Below are 26,461 nucleotides of genomic sequence, written 5' to 3' on the forward strand. Positions count from 1 at the left end.
GAAACTCGGAGATTGAAATCTAAGAATTTCATGCCGAAGAACTATTGGCGAGTCCAAGTGTAAGTTATCACTTGAGTAGTACAACACTATGGCAACTTGTGTCAAAGGTGGAGCAAGCTCTGTCACTAGCCTTAATATTTTCACATAATGTAAAACGCAGCTCCTAGGAGATGTATTACTGTTTTACATTATGAGGAGAGGTCACTACACGGACCGATTTCAACCTTTATTGAAGTCTCATCAGTGAGTAGGTAGACCTGGAAAATACCAAGGTTTAAGTGAACCAAACTTACATGTACCCCTACTAACGAATTGCCAGACCAGTGTACCCATATATTATTATTACCACGATAAAGAGCCAAGAGGCTATTTTTCTGGCGGCATAAATTAAGTTAAGGGGATAATAAATCTCTCATTATTTTAAAGCCGGATATGAAACTCGGAGATCGAAATCTAAGAGTTTCATGCCAAAGAGTCGAGTCCAAGCTTAAGTCAATACCTGGGTGGTACAACACTAGGGCAACTCAGAGCAAAGATGGCACAAGCTCTATCACTATCCCAAATATTTTCCGAGTTGCCCTAGTGTTGTACCACCCAGGTGTTGACTTACGCTTGGACTCGCTGATAGTTCTTCGGCATGGAACTCTTAGATTTTGATAGTTTTCGATCTCCGAATTTCATATCTGGCTTAAAAATAATGAAGGATTTTTTATCCCCTTAACTTAATTTACACTGGCGGAAAAATAGCCTCTTGGCTCTTTATCGTAGCAATAATAATATATGGGTACACCGGTCTGGCAATTCATTAGTAGGGGTATATGTAAGTTTGGATCACTTAAGCCTTGGTATTTTCCAGGCCTACCTACTCACTGATGAGACCTCAATAAAGGTTGAAACCGGTCTGGGTAATCGCTCCTCATAATGTAAAACAGTAATACATCTCCTAGGAGCTGCATTTTACATTATGAGAAAATATTATGGATAGTGATACAGCTTGCTCCACCTTTGCTCTGAGTTGCCCTAGTGTCGTACTACCCAGTGTTGACTTACACTTGGACTCGCCGATAGTTCTTCGGCATGAACCTCTTAGATTTTGATCTCCGAATTTCGTATCCGGCTTTAAAAGAATGAGGGATTTATTATCCCCTTAACTTAATTTACGCCACTGGAAAAATAGCCTCTTGGCTCTTTATTGTAGTAATAATAATATATGGGTACACCGGTCTGGCAATTCGTTAGTAGGGGTATATGTAAGTTCGGTTCACTTAAACCTTGGTATTTTCCAGGTCTATCTACTCATTGATGAGACCTCAATAAAGGTCGAAACCGGTCTGGGTAGTGACCTCTCCTCATAATGTAAAACAGTAATACATCTCCTAGGAGATGCATTTTACATTATGAGAAAATATTAGGAATAGTGATAGAGCTTGCTCCACCTTTGCTCCAAGTTGCCCTAGTGTTGTACCACCCAGGTGTTGACTTACGCTTGGACTCGCCGATAGTTCTTCGTCATGAAACTCTTAGATTTCGATAGATTTCGATCTCCGAGTTTCATATCTGGCTTCAAAAGAATGAGGAATTTATAATCCCCTTAACCTAACTGAAATTATTATTCATTCCATGTATAAGATGGTAAAATTAGAGGAATTTGAGCTATATGTCCCATGCCAACTGTATCCCAGGTTGCAGATAGGTGAATGGCCTCTGGATATAGAGGTTAGCTGTAAATAAACAGCAAAACCTGTAAATAGTGGTTAGCATGTTAAGACATGCTAACCACTTGGCCAGCCTGGCTGGCGAGTAGTTAGAGTGTCCGCCCTCCAGTCAAGAGGCTGTGGGTTTGAATCCTGTCATGGACATGGATGTTTGTGATTGTCTGTGGAAATACTAGTGGTGGTCGGAAGTAGATGTCGTTGGTGTGGTAAGTTGGTGGATTGTGAGTGGTGGAAGTAGAGTTGTAGAGTAGATGCCCACCCTCAATGAGTCTTTGGACTCCCTGGAGGTGACAAATAATAATAATAATAAAATAAGCATTTGCAGACAATGGGACAGAGTCTACTAAGAGGAAGTAGCAAGATATCTAGTAGTGGCTATCTCTACAAAAAAACATTTCCAATGAAGAGGATGTCACATGGTGAGATGTAACTGCTATTAAATAAGTTACAGCCAGCTAGATGTTGGGGAAGCAACAACATTCATCCAGATCAGCAGAAGATCATCCATAAGTGACAATAGTGTGAAGGATATCACAATAGGCAGACAATCATGAAAAATGAGAAACTACTCGCATATGGAATCCCTTTTAGAAAGTAATTGTTGGACAAGGAAGGCAATGAGCTGCACCCTGTTCTATTTTCCCCTAGTAAAGTAGCAGTAAGGAAGTTTTATGATATAATAAAGCACATAATGACTCGATGCTTGTGCAAAGCAGGGGAAGGAACATGGCTTCCCATGTAATATTTATTTATTTATTCTTATGGCAAAAAGAATACAATGCAGCTATATGTTAATGTCTAGTCCAGAAAGCCAATCCAGGGCCTCATCCATAACTTTGTGGATGCCTTGGAGGTTACAGTGAAATTGGCACCTTGAGCAGTCATTCAAAATATGAGTGATCATCTGGGCTATGGGAGAACAGTAACAATATGGGTGGTCTGACAGTTTCCATTTGTGTAGTAGGTAGTCACATCTGCCCTAGTTAGTTCTGATCCTGTTACAGATGATCAGATCTTCCTAGAAAGAGCAAACCAGGCTGCAAAGCACAGGGATCTTCAACCAGGAAGCCATTTGGTGGGAGATTGTTGGACCAGTGTTCACTCCACATGTCAGATGTTGATGGTAAGGCAGCTGAAGAAAGTTCGTCCATGGACCAGAAAGGGTTTCTTGATTTTAGGTGAAGACTAGGTGAATTTTGAGAGCCTGGTGCAGGGCAGGAACAGGTTGCTTATTACTTTATTAAATTCTTTAATCGAGGCTTGTCTTCTCCATAGATTTGGTGGAGCAATGTTGGATAGGACAGGTAGCCAGAAAAGAGGGATGCTTCTCAGTGTCCCACTAATTGTACACCTGGTAGAGTTTAACTGGGTATCTATGATGTTAGTGTGTGCACTTATTTCCCAGACAGGGACACAGTATTCTACTGCAGAGAATGCTAGGGCTAGTGCAGACAACCTTAGGACTTCTGCCCACAACCCCAGGTTGTTCCAGCATGCCTTGAAATGATATTATTTCTCATTTTAATTTTGTTGGACAGGTTGGTGATGGGCCTTTTATAAATTAGGCTTCTGTCCAGGCTCACTCTGAGGTATTTTGAATAAGGCTCATGTTCTAACATCTTGCCACAGAAAGAAAGGTTGAGGTGTTGATTTGCCTCTGCATGATTTGTTGGAATGCTGTGGACATAGTTTTTGTTGGATTTAGTTTCAGGTATCACCGCTTGAAGTATTCTTCCGAGATGTTTAAGTCTGTGTTCAAAGTTGTTTCCAGGTTGGCAAAGGGAGTAGACTGGTGTAGAATTGCTAAGTCATTGACATACATGTATTTGCTTGAGCTGGTATGTCAGACATGTAGATGTTGAAGGGTATGGGGGCTAACATAGAGTCCTGTGGGAGGCCATTGTGAAGGAATCTGGGCCTACTCTTTTTTTTCCACCTATATGGACCTAGATCTTCCTGTTGGAAAGAATGAAAAAAGAGAATGGAAAGGAAAAAGGAAAGGGAAAGAGAATGGAAAATTGAAAAGCTGGAAAGTTTTTTTTGCACCTTATAATATTGCCTAATTTTAGGAGGAGGGCTCCTGATCTAGACTGTCATAAGTTGATGTTAAGTCATTGAAAGTGACTCCAGATTTAAGTTTCTTCTGGAAGCCTGCTTCAATCTGTGTTGTCAGGGCTAGGTTCCTGATCACATCAACTTCTTCCAGGCCTGAAGCCAGCTTGTTCAATCAGGAATGCTTTTTGATGAGTGGTGAAATTCTTTTAAGGAGAATTCTTTCAAAGAGCTCAAAGGTGGAGGAAAGCAAAGAGATAGGTCATATATTCTCTGGATCTTTCCCAGGTTTGGGCCCAGCGATTATTTTGACTTCCCACCATACTTTTGGTAGTTCTCCAGTTGTTATAACTTTTAAGAACAGGGAAGCCAGCCATGTGTGATTCGTTGGCTGAGATGTTTGAGAAACTTAGGGAGGACGCCATCCACTGCTGCAGCCTCGCTATTCTTGGTTTTAAGAATTCCCGTACCTCTCCCAGTGATACTAGGCATACCAGTTCAGGAAGCTCGGGCCCATCTTCAGGATTTTCTGATGGTAGATTGCATGGTTATTTTCCTGGTAGAGCTGGGATGTATCTTCGAGGTTTCCCAGGTTGTAAACTAGTGAAATAATTGTGAAACCATTCTACACAGTGGAAAGTTAGAAAATCCAAACAGAGGAATCAATAGATGAAAAATAGCCATACCAGGAATTAGTGAAATGGGATGGAGTAGAAAGTTATCCTAGAACTGGAGACTTTTGGAATGGTGACTACAGAATAATGATTTGGGTGATGTGACAGCAAAAAAATTGAGTCACAGCAATCCTCAATAAGAAATGAGGAAAAAGAGTAATCAACTCAGTAAAATATAGCAGTAAACTGATAATGGTAAAACTTGAAGTAAAACCAACAAATATCATAATAATACAAGCTTACATGCCTATCAGTGACCACAGTGATGATGGAATTGAAAGAGCATATGCAGATATTGAGCATTTCATAAAACTCACCAAAAGTGAAGACAATTCACTGTTTTGGACAAATGGAATGCAGTCAATGAAGAAGGAAAATGGTAGAGGTGAGAAAATATGGACTAGGATGCTGAAATGAGAAGGCAATTAGCTCCTAGAGTTCTGCCACAAATTTAGTCTGATAATTACCAATACCTCGTTTGGGTAGCAAAAAGAAGGAATACTTGGAAAATATCTGGGTACATAGGAAGGTATCAAATAGATTATATTACAACAAGAAATAGATTTAAAAATCAAGTAAAATCATGCAAAGGTTACCACAGAACTGTTGCAGACAGTGATCACAATTTGGTTTTATTAAAATGCAATTTAAAATTTGAAAAGCTATTGGAATCAAGGAAAAAACCCAAATGTAATACAAATAACATGAAAATAGAGGGAACCATGAAATCTATATACAGAAGATGATAAAAGCATTATAAGTGGAGAGAGAGATAAAGAAAAACAAAAAAGTAGACCGATTTTAAGGACACAGTCATCAAGGTAGTCAATGACAGCATTTTTGTTGTCAACATATCTTGTCACATTGTCACACATATATTGTCAACAACAATAGGTCAACAAAAATGCTTTGGATCATCCAAGGCATTCTAACCCTAATAGATGAAAAAAGAAAATACAAAACCTCTCCATATGAAGAAAGTAAGGATAAATAGAAACTAAAAAATATGATAAATAGAAAATATAAAGAAACAAAAGAACAATGGTATACAGAGAAGTCCAGAGAAAAAAAAATTTAACCAAGACTGAGAGAACTGATAAAGCATATAACATTATAAAAAGAATGAGACAGCAAAACAAGAAGCACAATTATAAAAAATAAACATGGGAGTATTTTTATAGATAAGGAAAGATTAAAGGAAGTAGGACTTAGAACCCTATAAAGGAAAAAGTTCTAGACAACAAGACAAGAGAAGATGAAACAAGGCCTGATGCGTATACAGAGAAACTGGCCCAACCATATTAAAAGATGAATTTGAATGGTTGCTAAATGAATTGTCTTCTAACAAGGCACCACATGTTGTAACATTCCCTCACAACTAATAAAATATTCAGGAAATATAACTAAGTCCAACTATTTAATATCAGAAGGAATATATATGAAACTGGAATCATTCCCCAAAGACTTCGCACAGTACTGTAACATTCCAACTCCTAAAATAAATAATGCAGCCAAGTGTGAAAATCATCAAACAATAAGTTTAATAGTGTATGCTTCAAAAATATTACTGAAACTTATACATAAAAGATTAACAAATAAGGCTGAAGAATATATGGCAATGACAAATTTGGATTTAGGAAACAAGGAACAAGAGATACAATCCTAATACTTACAACAATTATAGAAGGAAGATTTGAGAAGACTAAAAATACCTTGATAGTTTTTCCTGACCTAAAGAAAGCTTCTTGATAGTCTTGACTGGAACCAAATGTTTCAAATCTTACCAGGTCAATGAAAGAATTAACCTGTATGTACTTCCCAGCAGAACCTTGAATGCTGCTATTTATACAGACAGGGTGCTGGAGCCCTATGTTCATCCATATGCGGGTACAATAGGGGAGACATTTATCCTACAAGGGCGATACTGTTTGTCCTCATTGAGTAAAGCATGTGGACCAATATTTTCAAAAAAAAGAGACTATCATACTTATGGACTGGCCAGCCAGGAGGTCTCCTGATCTTAATCCTATTGAGCATGTCTAGGATGCTCTAGGTAGATGTGTTGTTGCGCTCACCCCCCCCCCTTTTCCAAAACCTTCAGGGGTTTAGGAGAGTTTGCAGGAGGAATGGTTGCTATTACCAAAGGAGCTCCAATTATAAAGGAACACCAATTATAAACGATATAAAATGTTGTTGTGAGTGCTGCATTGCTATGAGGGGGTGACCATGATCCTTATTGAGGCACTTCGACAATCTCATTTTGACCATTATCTTCATGTATCCATTTGTTACTTAATTAATCTATTTATTTAGAGTTTTTGTTTCTTTCACATATCATATTATGATTTTCACCAAACTGTATAAAAATTTATCATTAGAGATCTTCAGCCGGCATGCCGGCAAAGGTTGATCGACTGGTAGAGCCTCTGCTACTAATGGCTCAGTTAAGTAAGTTTGAGCGTGGTTAGTAGTTGGAAGGGAGCCAATCGTTCGATGCTGTCGGCACACTCTCCCTCGATGAGTCTTTGGACTCCCTGGAGGTGTCAAAATAATAATAATAATAATAATAATAATCTTGAGTTATCATGATATTTCTCTTTGTTCCTTAATTTATGGAAACTGTAGAAACAGGACAACACAAATACAACACAGGTATTCTCTTTCTCCAATACTGTTTAATCTCTACATTGAAGAAATAATAAATAAATTAATGGAACTAATAGAAACAGGAATTAAGATATATGGAATTGAAATTAACTGGCTATGATTTGCTCATGATATAGCAGTTATCACTGATAATGAGGACAAACTGAAATTCCACCAAGACAAAGATGGAAGTAGTTTTAATGCAGTACAGCCTAAAAATTAATTATAAGAAAAACTAAACTACTAATTACAAGTAAAGCAAATCCCATGAAAAAATAAACTTGGAAATAAATAACCTCGACTTAGAAATAAATAAACTTCTATAAAAAAGCATTCTAGAATAGAAGAAATATTTTTTACTAGTCAAGGACTCAGCATTCAACTAAAAAGGAGACGGGTAAAAACATGCATATGCATTACATAGTTGTGAAGCTTGTACTATTAACAAAACAAGACACCAAAAAGTTGGAAGCATTTGAAATTTGGTGCTGAAGAACAATGAGAATTAGTTGGATGGAAAGGAGACTAATGAAGAAGTTCTAAACACAGTTCAAGAGGAGAAATCACTAATAAACCACATCAGTATGAGAAGAAAAAGCACATAGATGCACAGTACCTGATGCATAGAGGACTGCTTACAGAAATAACAGAGGGAACTGTAAAGAGAAGAAGCCAAGAGGAAGAACAAGAATTTCCTATATAATGAGGACAAACTGAAATTCCATCCAGACAAAGATGGAAGTAGTTTTCATAACTGAGGCTAAAAGCTATGAAGAAATAAAAAGGAGAGCACAAGAAAGGACATTATTATTACTACCACCAACCAATCTTTGTACTGATGCACCAAAGAAAAAGATACAAATACAAAGAATGACATCTATACTGTTCCATCACCCACAGTTTTCTTTGGAAAGTAAATATGGTTTGATGGAAGTCTGCAATGTCAAGTGCCACTTAATCTATTCAAAGTCAAAACTGAAGGGCATGCAGAGGGTGTGAGGATTACATATCTGTAGTCCTTGCAGATATGTAATCTGCAAAGACTACTCAAGGCTACTGCTTTGAGTACCAAGTGAGATTTTGCATCCATGTGATTTACTTTTTGTTAAGTCTTAATTAGGACTAAATAATATCAGTGAGGTTCGAGTATGTAGAGGACAAATTTTCCCCAAGAATAAACAAGGCAAAAATTAGCCATCTCTGGCTTACTGGGTGAGTTTTATCAAGATATTTTTGGTATGGAAAAATGATAATCTGTCAAGTGGAACTGTGGTATGCTAATTGATTTTTTTTTAGTTCTTAATCAGAGAAACTGCTGAAAATGTTTAGTGATAAAAACACGTCTGAAGATAATAATTACTAACTAAATTTATTTAGCTAATAAATTATTAAGCCAATATTTTGTCTTGCTCACCAAGGCATCTTCATGGACACACACAAAAAAAAAAAAAAAAAAAAAAAAACGGAACTAAGCACATGCATGCAAGCACACTAGCAGCAAAGCAAACAGAGTATGGAAGGCAGAATCTCACCAATTCTATGGATGTGGGGTTGGAATCTTGCTGAAGGTCTCAAGATAATGGTTTCCCAGATTTTAGGTAAAGTAGGCAGTTGAATTTGTTCAATTTTAGTGGATGTTGTAATGTGGTGAGTACTATGGCAGAGTTTAAAAATAATCTCTCAAATTTAAATCTGAAGATGCATAAAAAGGAGGTTTTGTTCCATTGGAGCCAGTGATTAGTATCCATGGCATGAGCTGTTGCTACTCCAGAATGGCTGTAGTGCAGATAAAGGATATAGTTTGTGTTTCTCCAAATGGATATTGATAGTTCTTCCTGTTTATCCAGAATAGGAAAGTTTACAGGATCAAGGGATAGTTAAGATGAAGATCTTTTGGTGATCCAGTACAGGTAGATAATTTTTGGTATAGTTTTAAAAAGGTCTGTATATTATACTTTTTTAGAATACGTTATGTTTTCTGAGGTGCCCTGGATGTTAGGAATGGCAATGATTTTTATTTATTTATTTTTTGAGGTGGGTGGATGTGTGTGTGTGTGTGGGGGGGTACGCCTGGGAGATGGGAAGAGTTTGATTGTTTTTATGAACAAGAAAGCCATTGGCTATAAAAGTGTGTGGATGTGGTTGAATTTTGTGGAGAGATTAGTGTGGTGAGAGCCAATGATTCTAGCTCAGTTTGTTTATGTTTTGATGACAATGACACCATAATGATGGGAAGGAGGGATGATAATGTGATAAATAATGGATTTATCACATCTTCCAGTGTAAGTTCTCTGTAGAGACTAAAAAGGATACAGCTTCCTAGGAAGCTGTATCCTTCAGGTTATCAGAGTGTCAAGGAGGAGGAAGGCAATTATTATTTTCCTTTTCAGTGTGAAACAGATCATCAAGTGTTGGCTACTGAGATGTGCTAAGAACATTTCCAATGTATCCCAGCAATGCCAAACAAAGAAAACGTTCAACAGAACTCATTCAGACTCTCTTTTCTCAGAAAAAATCTCGTGTTCTAAACTGATATGATATACCTTCAAGCCATACCAAAAATTAGCTGCCCTTATCTGCTTGCCAAAAGATCCTCTCCATCATCTTGTCTACAATATCTATTGCTCTTACAAATTTTTGTATTTTGAACAAACAGGAAAAAATGCCAATATCTGTCTGGGAAAATCCGGGAAACCACTATCTTGAGACCTACAGCAAGATCTCAAGATAACAATCCCCCCAGATTTTAGGTAAAGTTATTGAATTTTGTTCAGACTTCATGAAGGTTGTAATGCAGTGGTGGATTCTATAAACAATCTCTCTGATTTATATTTACTCCTATATAAGAAAATTTTATTACATTGGATCCAATGATTCGTATCCATGGCATAGTCTGCTATACCAGAACAGCTATAGTGAGGTATGGACACAGTTTCTGTGTTCTCCAGATAAATAATGGTAGTTCTTTCTGTTTGTCCAAAATATAAAAGTTTGCAGCAGCAAGGGAAGCATCTCTGCATCCACAGAGAGTGCCAGTATGAATGTAGGATCCAGCCTTTCATAACTCAGTCTGTGTTTGCCTTTCTGCTAGTGTGCCAGTATGCACGTGCTTCATTGAATTTTTGTGTGCTCATGAAAATGACCTGGAGAGCAAGGCAAAACATCATCTTCCTCCCCCCCCCTCTTTCAAAGGGAAATATTGGTTTAATAACTACATATAATATAAATTGATATGAAATGTAATTATTATGTCAACACAATTTTGATTTCTGAAAAATTGGAAAGTGAGAGAGCATTTTTAAACACATTTAAATTTCACACTTGAAATTAACCACACTCATTTATTTTGAAAGTTTATTTTTCACTTGGTTAGAGTATAATAAATTTAGTTTAATCCTTTATCCAAGTGTGAGCAAACAAAGTTTGCACCTGAAAGTATCTTCAGGACTGGGGTAAGGTGGTACAACACCAGGGCAACTTGTTGCAAAGGTGGAGCAAGATACCAACACTCCTAACTCAGTATCTCCTATAATGCAAAACACATCTTGCGGATATGTCTAATGTTATGCATTAAGGGAAGGGCCACTACCCAGACTAGTTTCAACCTTTATTGAGGTCTCTTCAGTGGGAGCCAGGCCCAAGTGGAGATACCAGGCAGAAGCATTAGCAGGTCATCTCTACCTATTGCATTATAGGAGATACTGAGTTAGGAGTGTTGGTAGCTTGCTCCACCTTTGCAACGAGTTGCCCTGGTGTTGTACCACCCTACCCCAGTCCTGAAGATACTTTGAGGCGCAAACTTTGTTTGCTCACACTTGGATAAAGGATTAAACTAAATTTATTACACACTCATTTATGTTTGCTTCAAAGAAAAGACAAAAATTTTCAATTTAGTGTTCAATGCAATCATTAAGTCTCCTTATTTCCAGATAGGAATCAATATTTCTCCTTAACATATGTTAATCTTCACTCTTTCTTGGTATAACATATTCACACCTATAGTTCTTCAGCATCCAAAACTAATTATCTTTTGTTTTCTTGCTTATAAAATTTTAATTCTTTTGAGTAGCAAGCAGCAAGTATATCAGTGTGACATTCCTCCTTTTCTCCATCTCTATCATGAAGATTTATAGAACAAATTTGTATACTATACAAATTATTTCATCTACATATCTCTATTACAGCTACTATCACAGACTTTGTTCTTCTGAATAAGCATCATTGGCATACTCATTTCTTCAAAATATGTCAAAACAGGAAAGCCAGTTAGCCTGAATATTCACAATCCAATCTGCTAGACTTTTCTTTTTGCAATTTCAAAATAATCAAAAGTGTATATTTTGCTGTGATCAAATCTGAAATAACCAATCTGACCAGCTGTTGAATACTCACTGTATTTATCTAAAATTAGCCATTCACAATAGATATTCAGATACAATGAATAAAATACTCTCTATAATAACACTCAAACGAAAATACATAATATAGAATTCCCATAAAAGAATGCCATTATTTTAAATGAAAACATTTTTTAAACCCAATTGTTGGCAGTTACATAATTAAGGAGTTATTCACCTGCTCAAGGAGTTTTGTAATATGCATGCATGCAAGTATACAAGCCCATCCCATTGTGATCAGTAGATTGAAACAGTTCAACTATTTCTGATGGTTACAACAGCAAATTCAGATGAATAAACTTGTATAACAGCTCATTTTGAGTAGAAGTGGGTATGCATTCATATTTTCAAATTATGCTCAAAGAGGTCACATAGTAGCACTCAAACAGGATAAAAGGCTGCACTAACAAATTGTGTTTGAAGGAAGCTCTTTTCATGAAGGAATAAAGTTGTGAACTGGAATGTCTTGTAATATCTCAAAGGCATCATCTATATCAACAGTTCCCAACTTATTTTAATTGCTGACCCCTTTTCACCTTGATAAAAAATTTTGGAACTTTGACAATTTTTACTGATTATAAATAAAAACAACAAATCAAAAATAATTTATTGAAAATGCAAACAAACAGATTAATAATTGAAAAGCAAATATTATTAATTCAAACTGGTAATTAATGTGATGGATTAAACTTCTTTTCTTTCTATATTATTTCAAAATTTGGCTTAATTGTGGAGTGTTGAATTATAATATCAAGATTGGCATCCAACTTACTTCTGTATTTTGTTTTTGTTGCAGTGTAGAGTGAAAATCTGCTCGTTCACACAAATATGTAGTACTAAACAGCACATAACAAACTACCATTCTGAATAAATTTGAATATTCTTTTTTAAAGTCACACCAAAACTTGTTTAATGAAACTTCATTAAACTTAACTTTTATTTGGCTGTTTGATGTCAGGTCAATGATATTTTCATATTCTGAAGTAGATAGTTCCTCTGATTTTTCTTTAATAATCAAAGTTGAAAACCCAATAATTATTGTCATCTTTTAGTACAGGAAAGTAGTCATTTAATGACACATTTATTGATTTTAGATGACATAATTCTTATCAAATTTCCTCATCAATTTCACAGTTCGATTCCTGTAAAAAGTCCATATTATTTTTTTCAAGAGTCATGGTCCAGTATTGTAACTTTCGTAATAATGATCATAATTTATTTTTTTTGTGTTAAAATATTTAAATTTTTTCCTTGAAGGGAGAGAGAAACATCATTTAATTTTATGAATATATCACCCAGATAAGCAATTTGATACAAACACCAAATGTATCTAAAGCGATCTGCTAAAAGAACTTTGTCACTGTGCAAGACTATGGTGAGCTCTTATAATAATTCAAACAATCTGACAAGAACTACGCCAGGTGACAGCCATCTAATTTCCATATGTAGCAGCAAAGATGTATGTTAGTGCCCATATCTTCAAAGAATTTTAAATAATCTTGTTTTTTAATGGTCGTATTTTCATAAAGTTAACAATTTTCATTGCATCATCTAAAATACATTGAAAGATGAAGAGATATTTTGAGCAACCAGTGCATGTATATGAAGAACAAAGTGACTACTCATGCATGTTTTAGCGACATTTTTAATTCGTGTTACTGCCCCTTTCACAGGTCCTAAAAACAGTTCTCAACAATTTTTTCATGCTGTAACATGTCTTCTTCAATAGAATTATTGTAGTAATAATGAGTGAAGCTAATAATATTGATAGGTTAATTGTAAAGAGCACTCAATTGTAAAGAACTTATTTTAGGACTGAAGTCCTAAAATAAGTTCTTGCTCAATATACTCAGCCAATCATGAATTTTGCATAAAACTGTACTATTTGAGAAAGAAATTATCAATTTGTTGACAGGATTTCTCATATAGCATACACTGAACAACATCTTTGATGCATGGTATTCAATTCAATCATCTACCACTTGACTCAACGGATTTTATTCAAATTTTTTAAACTCTAATTAAATAAATTTTTCACACATATTTTAAACTATTAATTAGAGCTAAAACTAATTTTATTGGCAGAACCCTAGGGTTCCACAAAACACAAGTTGGGAACTGCTGATCTAGATGATTTCACGTGGGGAAGGATTATTGGAAAGCTCGAAGAAGGGCCACAAAATTACTGATATTGCCAGAGAGTATGGAATCTCATATAGCATTGTATCCAGGATCTGGGCAATATTTAACCAATGGAACATGTTCCAGATGTTTGCTAAGAGGTCGCCTTAACTCTACCATGGAGCATGAAGACAAATTTTCGGTTATAACAGCAAAACATAATCAATGCACCATGGCAGGTCAGCATGCAATTATGCTCCACTCAAGCATAGGTATGTGAATACCTCAACAAACTGCGGTAAGATGTTAGTGACAAGTAGGCCTATAAGCCAAAAGGCCAAAATGTAAGTCTGTGTTCCTTTATCCATAGCTCATCATAGAGGTCATTTTCAACACTATGTGCTCATCATAGAGTGCATAGTGCTGTATCCATAAAAATTTGGACAAGACACCAAAGGGCTAATGTACTCTTTACAGATGAGAGTTGTTTTAGTCTTTCTTCAGATTTCCCACTTGATTTTGGGTGAAAGTGGTAATGATTACCATTGGAGAATGTTCTTGAAAGGAATAGATTCTGCAGCACTGGAGTCATTGTATTGGGAGGCATTATGCTTAATAGATGCACGAGCTACAAGTGCTGAAAAAAAGGGGCTATAACTCGTGAACAATATTGCAACAAAGTTCTTCAAAATTCTGTTTGATTAACAAGGTCTTATCCTTGCTCTGAAGGAGGAGTGGGCCAGTTTTCCTCAAGAACCCCAGAATCACTTGGTGCTAAGCATGGTACAACATTGTTAGAGCTGCACTGCAGTTCAGGGTGTACATATTCCATACTGAAATGTTTTTCTGCATAGTGGGTAAGTACTGTACATTAATTCATTAACTACGTTCTTAGAAAATTTGTAACTTTTGCCAAAAACATACTGCAATATTATTTTAATCTGGACAAAATTTATAACACATTTGTCACGTAATATAATTTATGAATATGCTGGCAATAAATTTATGTCCATATTTGACTGTAGCTATGAAAGTTTTTTCATATATAGGTAAAAAGGTAGTATATCCCTAACTTTTGGACACCAGTGTAATTAACCAGGTAATTAACCAGGTATATATCAAGTAGTTGTATAATCAATTTAAAGAAAGTGGCAATGCAAGTATACTGCCCCAGAACTTGTGTGAATATTGATTTCCCAAATAGGTGGTTGGAGAGAAAATGGCCAATTTTCTGACTATGTCATGGTCCCAACCTTATAATCTACAGTTTCTATAGAAATACTTGGAGCGAGTATGGCTGCACTCCAAACTGTGATGCACAATATTTGCTAATGCTCTATCTTCGTTTCTCTCAACACATATTTGGATTTAAAATATTATCATTCTTTAGTGGAATGCTATATAACAATTTGGATTTAAAATATTATCATTCTTTAGTGGAATGCTATTAACTATTAACTGCAATAAAACCAAACAAAGTGGGCACTTTACTAAAATTGATAAGGCCCAGCTAACAAATACAACTATCCATTACTACCAATTGATATTTTTCAGTCATAAATGCTAACCTTGATCATTTCCAAGATGTTGCTCCAATAATGCCAAGATTGTAGAATTATCTGTAACAAAATAACGAAAATGATTTACAGCTTCTTCTCTTGCAAGGGAACCACCACCACTCCAACTATTGCAATAAAGGAGTAACGTTTGTTCATCTAAAAGGGAAGATAAATTTTCAGGTCCACAAGGAGGAGGAAAATAACCCTAAAATGAAAATATACATATAACTGTAAAATAAATGCACAAACTCTTTTCAAAAAATAACTCCTCTACATTAGTCATTAAAACATTTCTGAGAAAAAAGTCACAGTGGTTCAAATAATGATAATAATGACATGAAGAATGCTTAGGGAATAAGTTATAAATATTTTTACTTAATGTAGTTTAGCTTTTTTTATCATGATTCCATCCATTCATTACCCAAAAAGAATTAAAGACAGATCAATACAAACAATCAATACTCTAAACCGCATGTAGAAATAAAGATTGTCTAAATTTTCTTACCAAAAACAGGTAAAAATTATTAAAAGAAAATTGTAATGTGAAAAATCATATACAAAAATTAAAGAATGTTATAACAATGGTATACAACGGTTCACTCTCACAATTATCACAGCAATTCTGCAGTATACCAACAATAGCTGCTGTTAAGCAATTTCTAACTAGAGCCATTCTGATACAAAGTACAGAAAATTGTCCTAGTTAGAAAATACTTTGAGGCTTTACTGCTGATGATATATGATAAATTTGTGCATATGAACTGCACCCCAAATCTGCTATCATGACTTGTATGCCGTATATCACACAGGTTGAGCAACTTAAAGTTAGCAAAGAGCCGATTAGATATATCTTGCAGAGTTTTATTCACAAAGTGAAAGAACCACTTATTAAAGAACATTAGACTGCTAACTGCTTCATGTGTGCGCTAATGCAAACTTGACAAGCTGCCTGGTGACAAAGAGATTTCTTACCATTCTCTGATACAGTAACAAAGGTAGAAGGTTTATCTGACTTACACAGCCTTTATAGAATTACAGAACACACTGTATAAGAATTTTACATGCCAAAGTATCTGAAGGTGATCAAAGCACCATTATCATTACTAACAACAGTAGTATCAACAAGTTTATTAAGCTGAAATTGCAGAAGAATGTTTTGGTTTTGGAGTCCAAAACCAAAACATTACATTTTTTTTTTAAAAGAGGTATACCGTGAGTAGACATATCGATACAAAATAAATAATGGAAAAATCTCACGTAGAAAGATTATTTAATAGTATAATTTTCGCCTGTGTGTCACAGGCATCTTCAGTACATTAGGCTCAAAATTAAACACTAACTGACAATTCCAAAGAGCGCCACCTAAGTAGCTGGTGTAAGATAACTAAAAAGGTCAATAACTTTCCTAAAAAAAAAAAAAAAAAAAAAAAAAAAATTAATACAATAAAAAGTTAGGAAAGATTAGCTGATTTGTAAAGTACTATCTCCCATAAAGGGGATACACGTAAGCCGTCGGATCTGTTTAAGTTAGAAGAATGAAGTAGAGTTTCACATGTTTCTTTATAAAGGCGTTCCATGAGAAACTGACTTTTGTGAAGAACTCTTGTCTTTCTCCAATGAACTCTGTGTCTAGTGAAGATGGCATGTTCAGAAAGTCCAGACTTTTCAGGTTTAAAGCATTGAATATAAGATTGGTGTTCTTCTAATTCTTTGCCAACCAGATGGTAACCTACATTTCTCAGTTTATAGAAAGAAGACTCATACAGGCCATTATATCCATGCGGAATCTCATTACCATCCCAGTCAAAAGGCAGGAACTATTAAAACACTGGTTCATCGGGCCCACTCCTTTTGTTCTTCAGACGATCTTTTACAGAAAGAACTACAATATATAACTTCTTCCTTTCTATCTAATGGTTATAAGAATTGCTTCATTAAAAGAACTTTGAGTGGTTTTAATATGTCTTCCTCTTTAAACACAGAGGAAATAACGCGCATTACTATCCCTTATGTACAAGGCATCAGTGAACGTATAGCAAAAGTTTTAAAACCACTGAATATTTTTGTTGCCTTTTGACCATTTAGAAAAATCTCCACCTTTCTCACTTCTCCTAAGGACAAGCTTCCACATCTTAATCATCCAGGTGTCTACCAGATTCCGTGCTCTTGTGGATTATCTTATTTCGGACAAACGGGAAGATCTGCCTCTATTCGGCTAGAAGAACACCAATCTTATATTGAATACTTTAAACCTGAAAAGTCTGGACTTTCTGAACATGCCATCTTCACTAGACATAGAGTTCATTGGAAAAAGACAAGAGTTCTTCACAAAAGTCAGTTTCTCATGGAATGTCTTTATAAAGAAACATGTGAAACTCTACTTCATTCTCCTACAGATCCGACGGCTTACGTCTATCCCCTTTATGGGAGATAGTACTTTACAAATCAGCTAATCCTTCCTAAATTTTTATTGTATTAATTTTTTTTTTTTTTAGGAAAGTTATTGACCTTTTTAGTTATCTTACACCAGCTACTTAAGTGGTGCTTTTTAGAATTGTCAGTTAGTGTTTAATTTTGAGCTTAATGTACTGAAGATGCCTGTGACACACAGGCGACAATTATACTATTAAATAATCTTTCTACATGAGTTTTTTCCGTTATTTATTTTGTATCAAAGCATTACATGATAAAAACAATAACAAGGAAAAAAAATTAAATAAAAAAAAAAAAAAACTAGTGCCATTTGTGAGGTCTAAGTGAAGTGATGCCCATTCTTGGTATGTGAACGCATGCACACACATCTTCTCATTAACTAAGCATAGAGGCTATTTGGGCACTAGTAGTGGCATCTAGCGGTCGTCATATCAAACTCTGGGCCAAGGCCATTCACATGGTACAAGTCGCATTTATTTGTGGTTCACAAATGAATGCGACAAATGAATGCCATGATATACAATGTTGCAGAGATATACAATTTTCAAATCGGGACATTCTTTTTGAAACATCCTGCATATATATTATTATTATTATTTGCTGGCCTCGTTGGCTGAGTGGTTAGCGTATTCACTCTCCAGCCAAAAGGCTGCAGGTTTAAATCCCGCTTGGGCATGGATGTCCAAGCGAGATTTAAACCTGCAGCCTTACTGTCTGTGGAAGTGGTGGTGGTGGGCAATAGATGGCATTGGTGTAGATGATAATGGTAGTTGCGGTTCATAGTAGTTGGTAGAGACAGAAAGTTGTAGAGAAGGTGTCCTCCCTCGATGAGTCTTTGGACTCCTTAGAGGTGTCACATAATAATATAGCATAATAATAATAATAATAATATAATAATAATAATAATTATTATTATTATTATTATTATTATTATTAACATCTGATCTCCACAGAGAGAGACTCATCGTGAAAGGTACACACTATTGCACACAATGATCATCCAACTATGCCTTAAACTGATTCAATGTATCTACATTCACAACACACTCAGGCAATTCATTCCACCGACCAACCACTCCTCATGGAATAAATCTTCTCCTCAAACCAACCTTATACAGTTTCCATGATGACCTCTTGTTTTACCCTCCCCCCTCTCTTACACTATAAAAAAATCTTTTCCATGTCAACCTGATAACCCCCTGACTAGCTTATATGTTTCAATCATATCTCCCCACTTCCTCCTATTCATGAGACTTTGAAACTTACATTCTCTCAATCTGTCCTTGTAATCCACATTGCTAAGACCACTGACCACCTTTGTGAATCTTCTCTGGACCCTTTCCAACATATCCTCGTCACCATAAAAACCAGGCAACCAAATCAGTGCACAAAAATTCACATGAGGCCTGATCAAGGCCCTATACAATGGCATCATAACCTCTTTATTTCTGCATGTCGGGAGTTCTCTACATCATTGCCATTATCCAATGTGATGTCTTTACAACTTGCAATGTGGCCCTGAATTTCAAGTCCTTGTCCACCACCATTCTCAGATCTATCATCTCCTCTACTTCCTTTAAAGTTTCCCCACCAAGTGTTTACTTTAAATCTGATCATTGCTTACCAAATCTCAAAACCTTACACTTTGCAACATTGAACTGAGAATTCTACTTAACTGCCCATTCATGCAATCTATTCAAGTCCTCCTGTAAGGCCATAATCTGCTTGACTCTGCATTGCTCTCCCTAATTTTGCATCATCTGCAAACAGCTGCAGATCACTAGTTAAATCAATCCTAATATAATTAATATAAAACAATATAATTATTAGTGACCTCCCTCTTTCAGGATACTGGACTCCCCACATACAACTTTCTGATACTTATCTGATAGCCAGTCACTGATACAACTCAGAAGTCTGTTATCCAATCCCATCTGTTTCAATTTATTTAACAGCTTGTCAAGTGGCAGTCAAAATTGGAGATACTCTTTACTCTACACAGGTGACATTATACTCTTAAGTAAATCGAGTACAAGTAAGTAGGATCCCTTACTAAACTGAAAATCAGCAATAAAAAAGACAAAGACTGTGAAAATAGGCAGGAACCCTGCAAAGATTAGATATCCTGAAAGGAGAACCTATAGAATAAGTAAAACATTTCAGATATTTAAAATGTACAACTTTCAGTGAAGATGTGCAGACTAAATATGGAAACATAAAACCGAATAAGCAAGGGTGGTATGAGGGAACCCAGATGAATAAATTTATATGGAATATAAGAGATATTAGTCAAACACTAAACTTGCTGTATACAAGACAGTGTTCAAAACAATTTTAACTTATGGATCTGAGAGTTGTGTTAGAAATATACCAGCTGAACAGAGAACAGATACGAGAGTTGTAAGACAGATGGTATTAATGGCAGAATCATATTAAAAAATGAAGATATTAAGATAGAACTTGACACTATTAGCATTTGGGAATGTGTGCACAGAGATTATCTCATAAGGTGTGAATACTTGAACAAAATAGAAGGAAATAAAGTTTCTCAAATCAGGTGTTTCATGTCAAGATGCCATGAAAAAGACCAAGAAGAAAACCAAGAACTAGGTGGACTGATACAACTAGAAGTGCCTTCGAAGACCAAAATATAGGTTCTGATAGATAATAGACTAATTTGGAAAAGAAATGCTGATAGGGAATTAGTAATAATGTAAGCTTTTTATGTTTTAATATTACACTCTACTGTATGCTTCCTGAGAGTACAATCTGGCATTTGATGATGAAGTGGTCATGCATATCATTAACATATTGCAGGAGGAGTGATTTCAATGGACAAAAGGACTTATATATGCTTGACAGACTACATTTAAATGTTTTTTGAGTTAGATATATGGAGACAGTGTTGTTTAGTGAGACTGGTAGCCAAAACCAGAGAAACTAGAGATACTGGGAAGGATGAAATCAAGCATGTGTCTGGCCATCCTTGTGATAAATGAGCATGTGTACACTAATGATTATGCAATGATGAATGAGATTTCACAGGTCTCCAATTTGAATGGGTTGGTAATGACATTATACAAGGGTAACTATGGGTCCAAAGATATGTTGAAATCTGAGAATGGATAACAGCATCAAAGATATGTCCACAACCAAGGCAGACACTCTGCCTCCAATTGGGGAGAGCGACCATGCAGTCTTGCTCTGAGAAGTTTCCACATTGCAGAGTTCTCTATCACGAAGGGGTTTATGTTCAACTATAAAGCTGGTGATTATGAGAGACTCAGGAGTCATCTTGAAATAGTACCATGGCTTGAGAAGATGCAAGGAAAGAATGTTAGTAGTGCACAGCCAGTGGTCAGAGACTGCTTGAGAGTAGCAGTATCAGACTGCACACCCAAGGTAGGATGATCCAAGATGGAATTAAGTAGGTGAGTAGGGATATAAAGCAAGAATTGCAAAAAAAGAAAACAATGATCAGCATACTAATGAACAGTGCAGAGTGCAAGCAAAAAGGGTGACTAGTTTCACATTAAAAAAAAAAAAAAAAGGAAAAATTAGATTTTGAAAGAAAATAACTAAGCAGGCCAAAGTAAATACAAATGCATTTTTCTTATGCAGCAAGTAAGAGGAAAAATAACTACAGTAGAATGACTTTAAGTAATGCTCATGGTAGCAGAGTGATTGAACCAAAAGAAATAGTTGAGTTGCTGAGTGATCATTTTGCAAAGGTGTATCACATAGGTCTCCATAGCTCAGTCAGTATAGATGAAGCCCTTTGGTTGTAAAGACTTGGGTTCACAGGCAAACTGGCCCTGTGACCACACACAGATTTACAGCCATGAATACTTACAACAAGGAAGTATTCATGGCTGTAAGGAAGAATCACCACATGTCGTAATGCTTGTAGTTAACCATGAGTCACATCTTGGTAGTCAACTTCCTAGAAATGAAATGGCACTTAAATGGGATCATACAAGTGGTGATTTTACAGTTGCAGATGTTAGAGATATGCATATCACCATTAAGATAGATGAACAGGAGGTGTTCAGTATATTCAAAAATATGGATGTGAACACAGCCCGTGTACTACATGAAAGTGCAAAAGAATTGTCATTGCCCTTGACAAAGTTGTTCAATCTAAGTCTCAGCTCTGGCAGGGTTCCAAGAGAGTGGAAAAAGAGTAAGATAGCACTATTGCATAAAGGTGGCTCCAAGATAGAGGTAGGAAACTACAGATCAATTAATATACTGGGAGTAGTTGAAAAAGTATTGGAAAAGTTGAAGACAGGTAAAATGCAACAGTGGGTGGATGTGATACTCTATAGTGGGCAGCATGGCTTTATAAAGAGTAGGTCCTGTCTTAGTAAATTATTCATATTTTATAATAAAGTTACAACAGAATTGGATAAAAGTAATAGCCACACTATGATACTGCTCAACTTTGCCAAAGCATTTGACAGAATACAATATGCGAAAGCTGGAGCAAATGGGAACGGATACAAGGCTAGTAACATGGATTGGGGGGGGGGTTGATGGACAGACACCAGAGAGTAGTATATGGTGGAGTGGAATCTAGGAGAATGATGGTGACTAGTGGAGTACCTCAGGGTTTGAAACTAGGGCCACTACTCTCTAAGTTGTATACCAATGACATAGGGAAAGATTTTAGAGGGAATATTCAGTTGTTTGCTGATGATGCAAAATTTGGGAGAGCAATAGTTGATAAAGATGATTTAGATATCCTGCAGGATGATTTAAATAAATTGGCATTGTGGTAAGGGATAATGATTGTCAATTTAATGTTGCAAAATGTAAGGTTATGCACTTCAGGTTGAAAAGGTTGCTTATGGTGTATCATATTGATGGTATTGGATAGCAGGAAATTGATGAGGCTAGGGACTTGGGGATAATGTTGGACAAAGAGTTGAAGTTCAGAGGGCATACTGCAAAAGTTAGTAAAATAGCTCAACAAATTACTTGAATGTTGAAAAATACATTAACAAGTAAAGATAAGGAAGTTATTATCTCTTAAAGCCATGATTCAGCTGTACTTTGACTGCTGTGCACAGATTTGATCACATGGATTTCTCGGGAACCAGGAGGCGGTCGAGAGGATTCAGAGACGAGTGCCCAAGATGGTGACAAGTCTGTGGAATACTTTCTACAAGGATAGGTTGAAGGTTGGTGGGTTAAAAAGTTTGGTTGATAGGCAGAGGAGAGGGGACATGATAGAAATTTTTAAGGTATTAAAGGAGTTTTATAAAATTGATGCAAGTGAAAATTTTCAATATATAACAAATAGTCGGAGAACTAGGTGCCATCTGTGGAAGTTGTGTAAGAGTGTGATTAGTAGGGGTGTGTAGACCAGATTTTTTGCATGGAGAGTGGTAAATGAGTGGAATGGCTTGCCAGAATTGGTTGTGAGTTCCCTAATAGTGAATGGATTTAAGGAGAGATGTGATAAGATTTGTGTGTATGATGGTTGATTTGGGTCTCTTGGTCTCCATGGAGATGCCATAAAATAATATGTATTTATGGTCTGAATGTTGTTGAAATGAATATGGAAGTGCTTTTTATTGTATGAAATTCTGATACCATGTTTTCATTTTTGTGCTACTTTTTGTGATTGTTTTTTTGGAGATTTTTTTTTTATAGCTACAGTGACACTAATATTTACTTGGTTACCTTTCAATATAGAGCAAGATCATATCAACAGAAATTAAGGAGTAGTGCACACTGCTTCCCACATATTGAATACTTATGCTGTGTGTGGAGCCTCACAGAGATTTATAAACATGTAGCTTGTTTGATGAGAGAATATGCTATCCATTTGCCAAGCAAGGCTGGCAGACAGCCAAAAATATTCATTTTCACTACTTTTAACTGCTCATTGGAAAATTAATCAACTAACTCCTTGCATAATTATAAAAGTTTTATAAATCCTAAATAAAGTTTTATAAATTAATCAACTAACTCCTTGCATAATTATAAAAGTTTTATAAATCCTAAATAAAGTTTTATAAATTAATCAACTAACTCCTTGCATAATAGTTATTTAATTTTTATTTTTGTTTTAGGATTTAACAAAAAGTCATATCTTAAAAAAAAAAGAAAAAAAATTCATGTGTAGAATAACATACTTGCCGGTGATGAACAAGTCCTTAGGAACTGTTGCCACCTGCTGTGATAATGAGCAATAGTCTTCTCAGGTTCCTCAAGGGAGATGATACACATCATTTTAGTCTGAAATAGCATTCTAGCACAAACCATGGTTAAGCTTTTGTCACAGGATTAACATCCCGAGAGAACAATAGTCATGATTCTTGAATCACTCTAACAATATGAGTAATGGATAGTGACTCACCCTGAAGGACTCCTCATGTGCAATACAATATGACAACTTACAAAGCAAAAGTGAGATCCTGGAGAGTGATGACTACATGCAAGTTTGGATGTTTTGAAATGAATACCAGATACAAATGTTCTAATCAGCAGAAGGAATCTCTATAATGAGATTTTGCCCTGGTAATTTATAAGAAGGAAGATTACAATGTCTTCTCAAAAAAGAAGTGCAAATCTGATATCATTATTACATAATTTCTAATATAAAATATTAGAAAAATCAATGAAGGAAGACAAACAGAAAGAGCATCATGGTCTAACTTAATACATGAAACAATCTAGACAGAGTTTCAGAGACCACAAAATGAAAATTATATATTTTATGCTTTTTAGAGATGACTCAACTGAAGTTCATTCACACCCCATCATAATTAATACTTTCAAGCAGTTGCATATTTTTTTCTTCTTCTAAATTAAATGATATGGCCTATTTGGTATATGGATGCAAGGAATTAGTTCTACCTAATCTCTAACACAAAATTATTGCAGCTAACAGAATATTCTAATATTTATATATTCAAATGTGTAATGAACTTGGAAATCAGATGGTAAATCTTACCACATGGTCTAACATGCATGCCAATACAGCTTCAGCAGCATCCTTTACTCTCATGGATGCAGGTTTTAGCTCCTTGTCCCCTTTCAATATTGGAGGATCTGTTATTTTTGGCTATTACACAAAAATTTTTTAAAAATAAATAAAACTTATAATCAATATTCAAGAATATTTCAAAATAGCAAGCAGTTTAGTAATACATTTTTTCACTCAATCTGTAATCAAAGATTTTCCTTTATTTTAATTATTAAAATTATCTATTTGAAATACTTCATAAGAATTAAATAGTGTTGGAAAGGGGTGCTTAAGGGTCAAAGCTGTATAACTGAGAGGAGACCTCCACATAGCCTTTAAAGGAATGCGGAGAACCGACCAGGGCTTCTGACCTAATGTCCAATCCTCACCTTCTCATGGTGCACCCTGTTGGGTATCTACTTTGATACTGAACGAACGAAGATGGGCTGGCAATTTGGGATTTAGCCGACCAAATTGTATTCTTATTGGTTAAACCAAAATAAAAAATGATGGTACAACATGACAAAATTTCATGCCGGCTTGGGCGTCACCCGGTTAAACAAGGCCCCCATTGTTTTCGCCAGGGAACCAGGGCGAACAGCGAAAAGTCAGCTACTGGAACAAATCTGAAAACAAACCCCAACTCAACATCACCAGAGTTAAAGATCGGTACTATCAATGTAAGAAGCCTGAATGGCAAAGAAATGGAGCTAGCTGAGGAATTAGATAAGTACCAGATCGACATAATAGGGGTGACTGAAACAAAAAAGACCAAAACTGGTGAGATCTTTCTAAGCAATAAATACAAAATGTTATATTCAGGCAATGACAATCAAGGAAAAGAAGGTGTAGCCATAGTATTCAACACAAAATACGAGGTTAATCTTCTTGAATGGCAGTCAGTCTCAAGTAGAGTAATGTGGGCAAATATGAGAATGGGGAACTGGACAATGAGACTTATTTGTGACTATGGTCCCACAGAAGGTTCTACTAAGGTAGAAGTGGAGGAATTTTTTGACGCTCTAGAAAAAGCAAATGACACAATGAAAAAGGAAAAGTGGTCCTTGTTGGGGATCTAAATAGCAGAGTAGGAAATGATTGCGTGACATACAAAAATATTTTGGGAAAATTTGGAGAAAAGAGCAAAGCTAATAATAATGGCAAATATCTGTTGGATTTCTGCTCAGGACATGGACTGGTTATTACTAACACCATGTTCCAACATAAAAATGTGCACAAATTCACATGGAGAGAAGAGGCTAGGAATAAGAAAAGTCTCATTGACTATGTTATTGTTGATAGTGATGTCTTCTCCCTGGTGCAGGACACCAGAGTGTAACAGAGGATTTGAAATTGGAAGTGATCACTATTTAGTCTTGAGTGGATAAAATTGAATTTCATATTGAAAAGAATAACATGTAAGAAAGTTTTAAAGCGAATAAAAGTTGAGCAGCTCTCAGATGTGAACTGTAGACTAAAATACAGAAAGATTATTGAAAAGAAAATGAAAGAGTTTGAGAACAGGAATCAACCTTGGAGATTCAGTGGCAAACTCTGAAGAAACATTGATTGATTCTGCCAGAGAGGCATGTGGTGAGGTTGTGTGCAAGGATAAAAAAAATCAGAACTCACTGGTGGACATAGGAAGTTAAAGAGACAGTGAAGGAAAAGAAGAAAGCATATCAAAAGTTCCTGGCAAATAAGTCAGCTTTTACTCTTACAGAATACAGAGAGAAATGTAAGAAAGCTAAACAGTGTGTAAAACTAGCTAAACAAAAGTCATGGGAGGACTTTGGCAAGAATATAGAAAATAAATATCAAGAAGATGGCAAAATATTCTGGAGGTTGTTGAAGAAGCTTAGGAATGGAGGAAAGAGTGCTGTAAAAG

At 35.7% G+C, this 26,461-nt stretch overlaps 1 protein-coding gene across 1 annotated transcript in view; it reads right to left on the bottom strand.

Annotated features, from left to right (window-relative positions):
• Positions 1-26,461, bottom strand: part of LOC150101697 (ral GTPase-activating protein subunit beta) — a 778,187-nt gene that overhangs the window by 284,962 nt on the left and 466,764 nt on the right. Inside the window, 2 exon segments of the mRNA XM_090400967.1 lie at positions 15,174-15,369; positions 24,562-24,672. Coding sequence (XP_090257093.1) covers positions 15,174-15,369; positions 24,562-24,672 — 307 coding nt within the window.

Source organism: Typopeltis vanoorti, chromosome 11 (assembly GCF_054136105.1).
Source record: "Typopeltis vanoorti isolate ZY-2024b chromosome 11, IOZ_Tvanoo_1.0, whole genome shotgun sequence".
Lineage (NCBI taxonomy): Eukaryota > Metazoa > Arthropoda > Arachnida > Uropygi > Thelyphonidae > Typopeltis > Typopeltis vanoorti.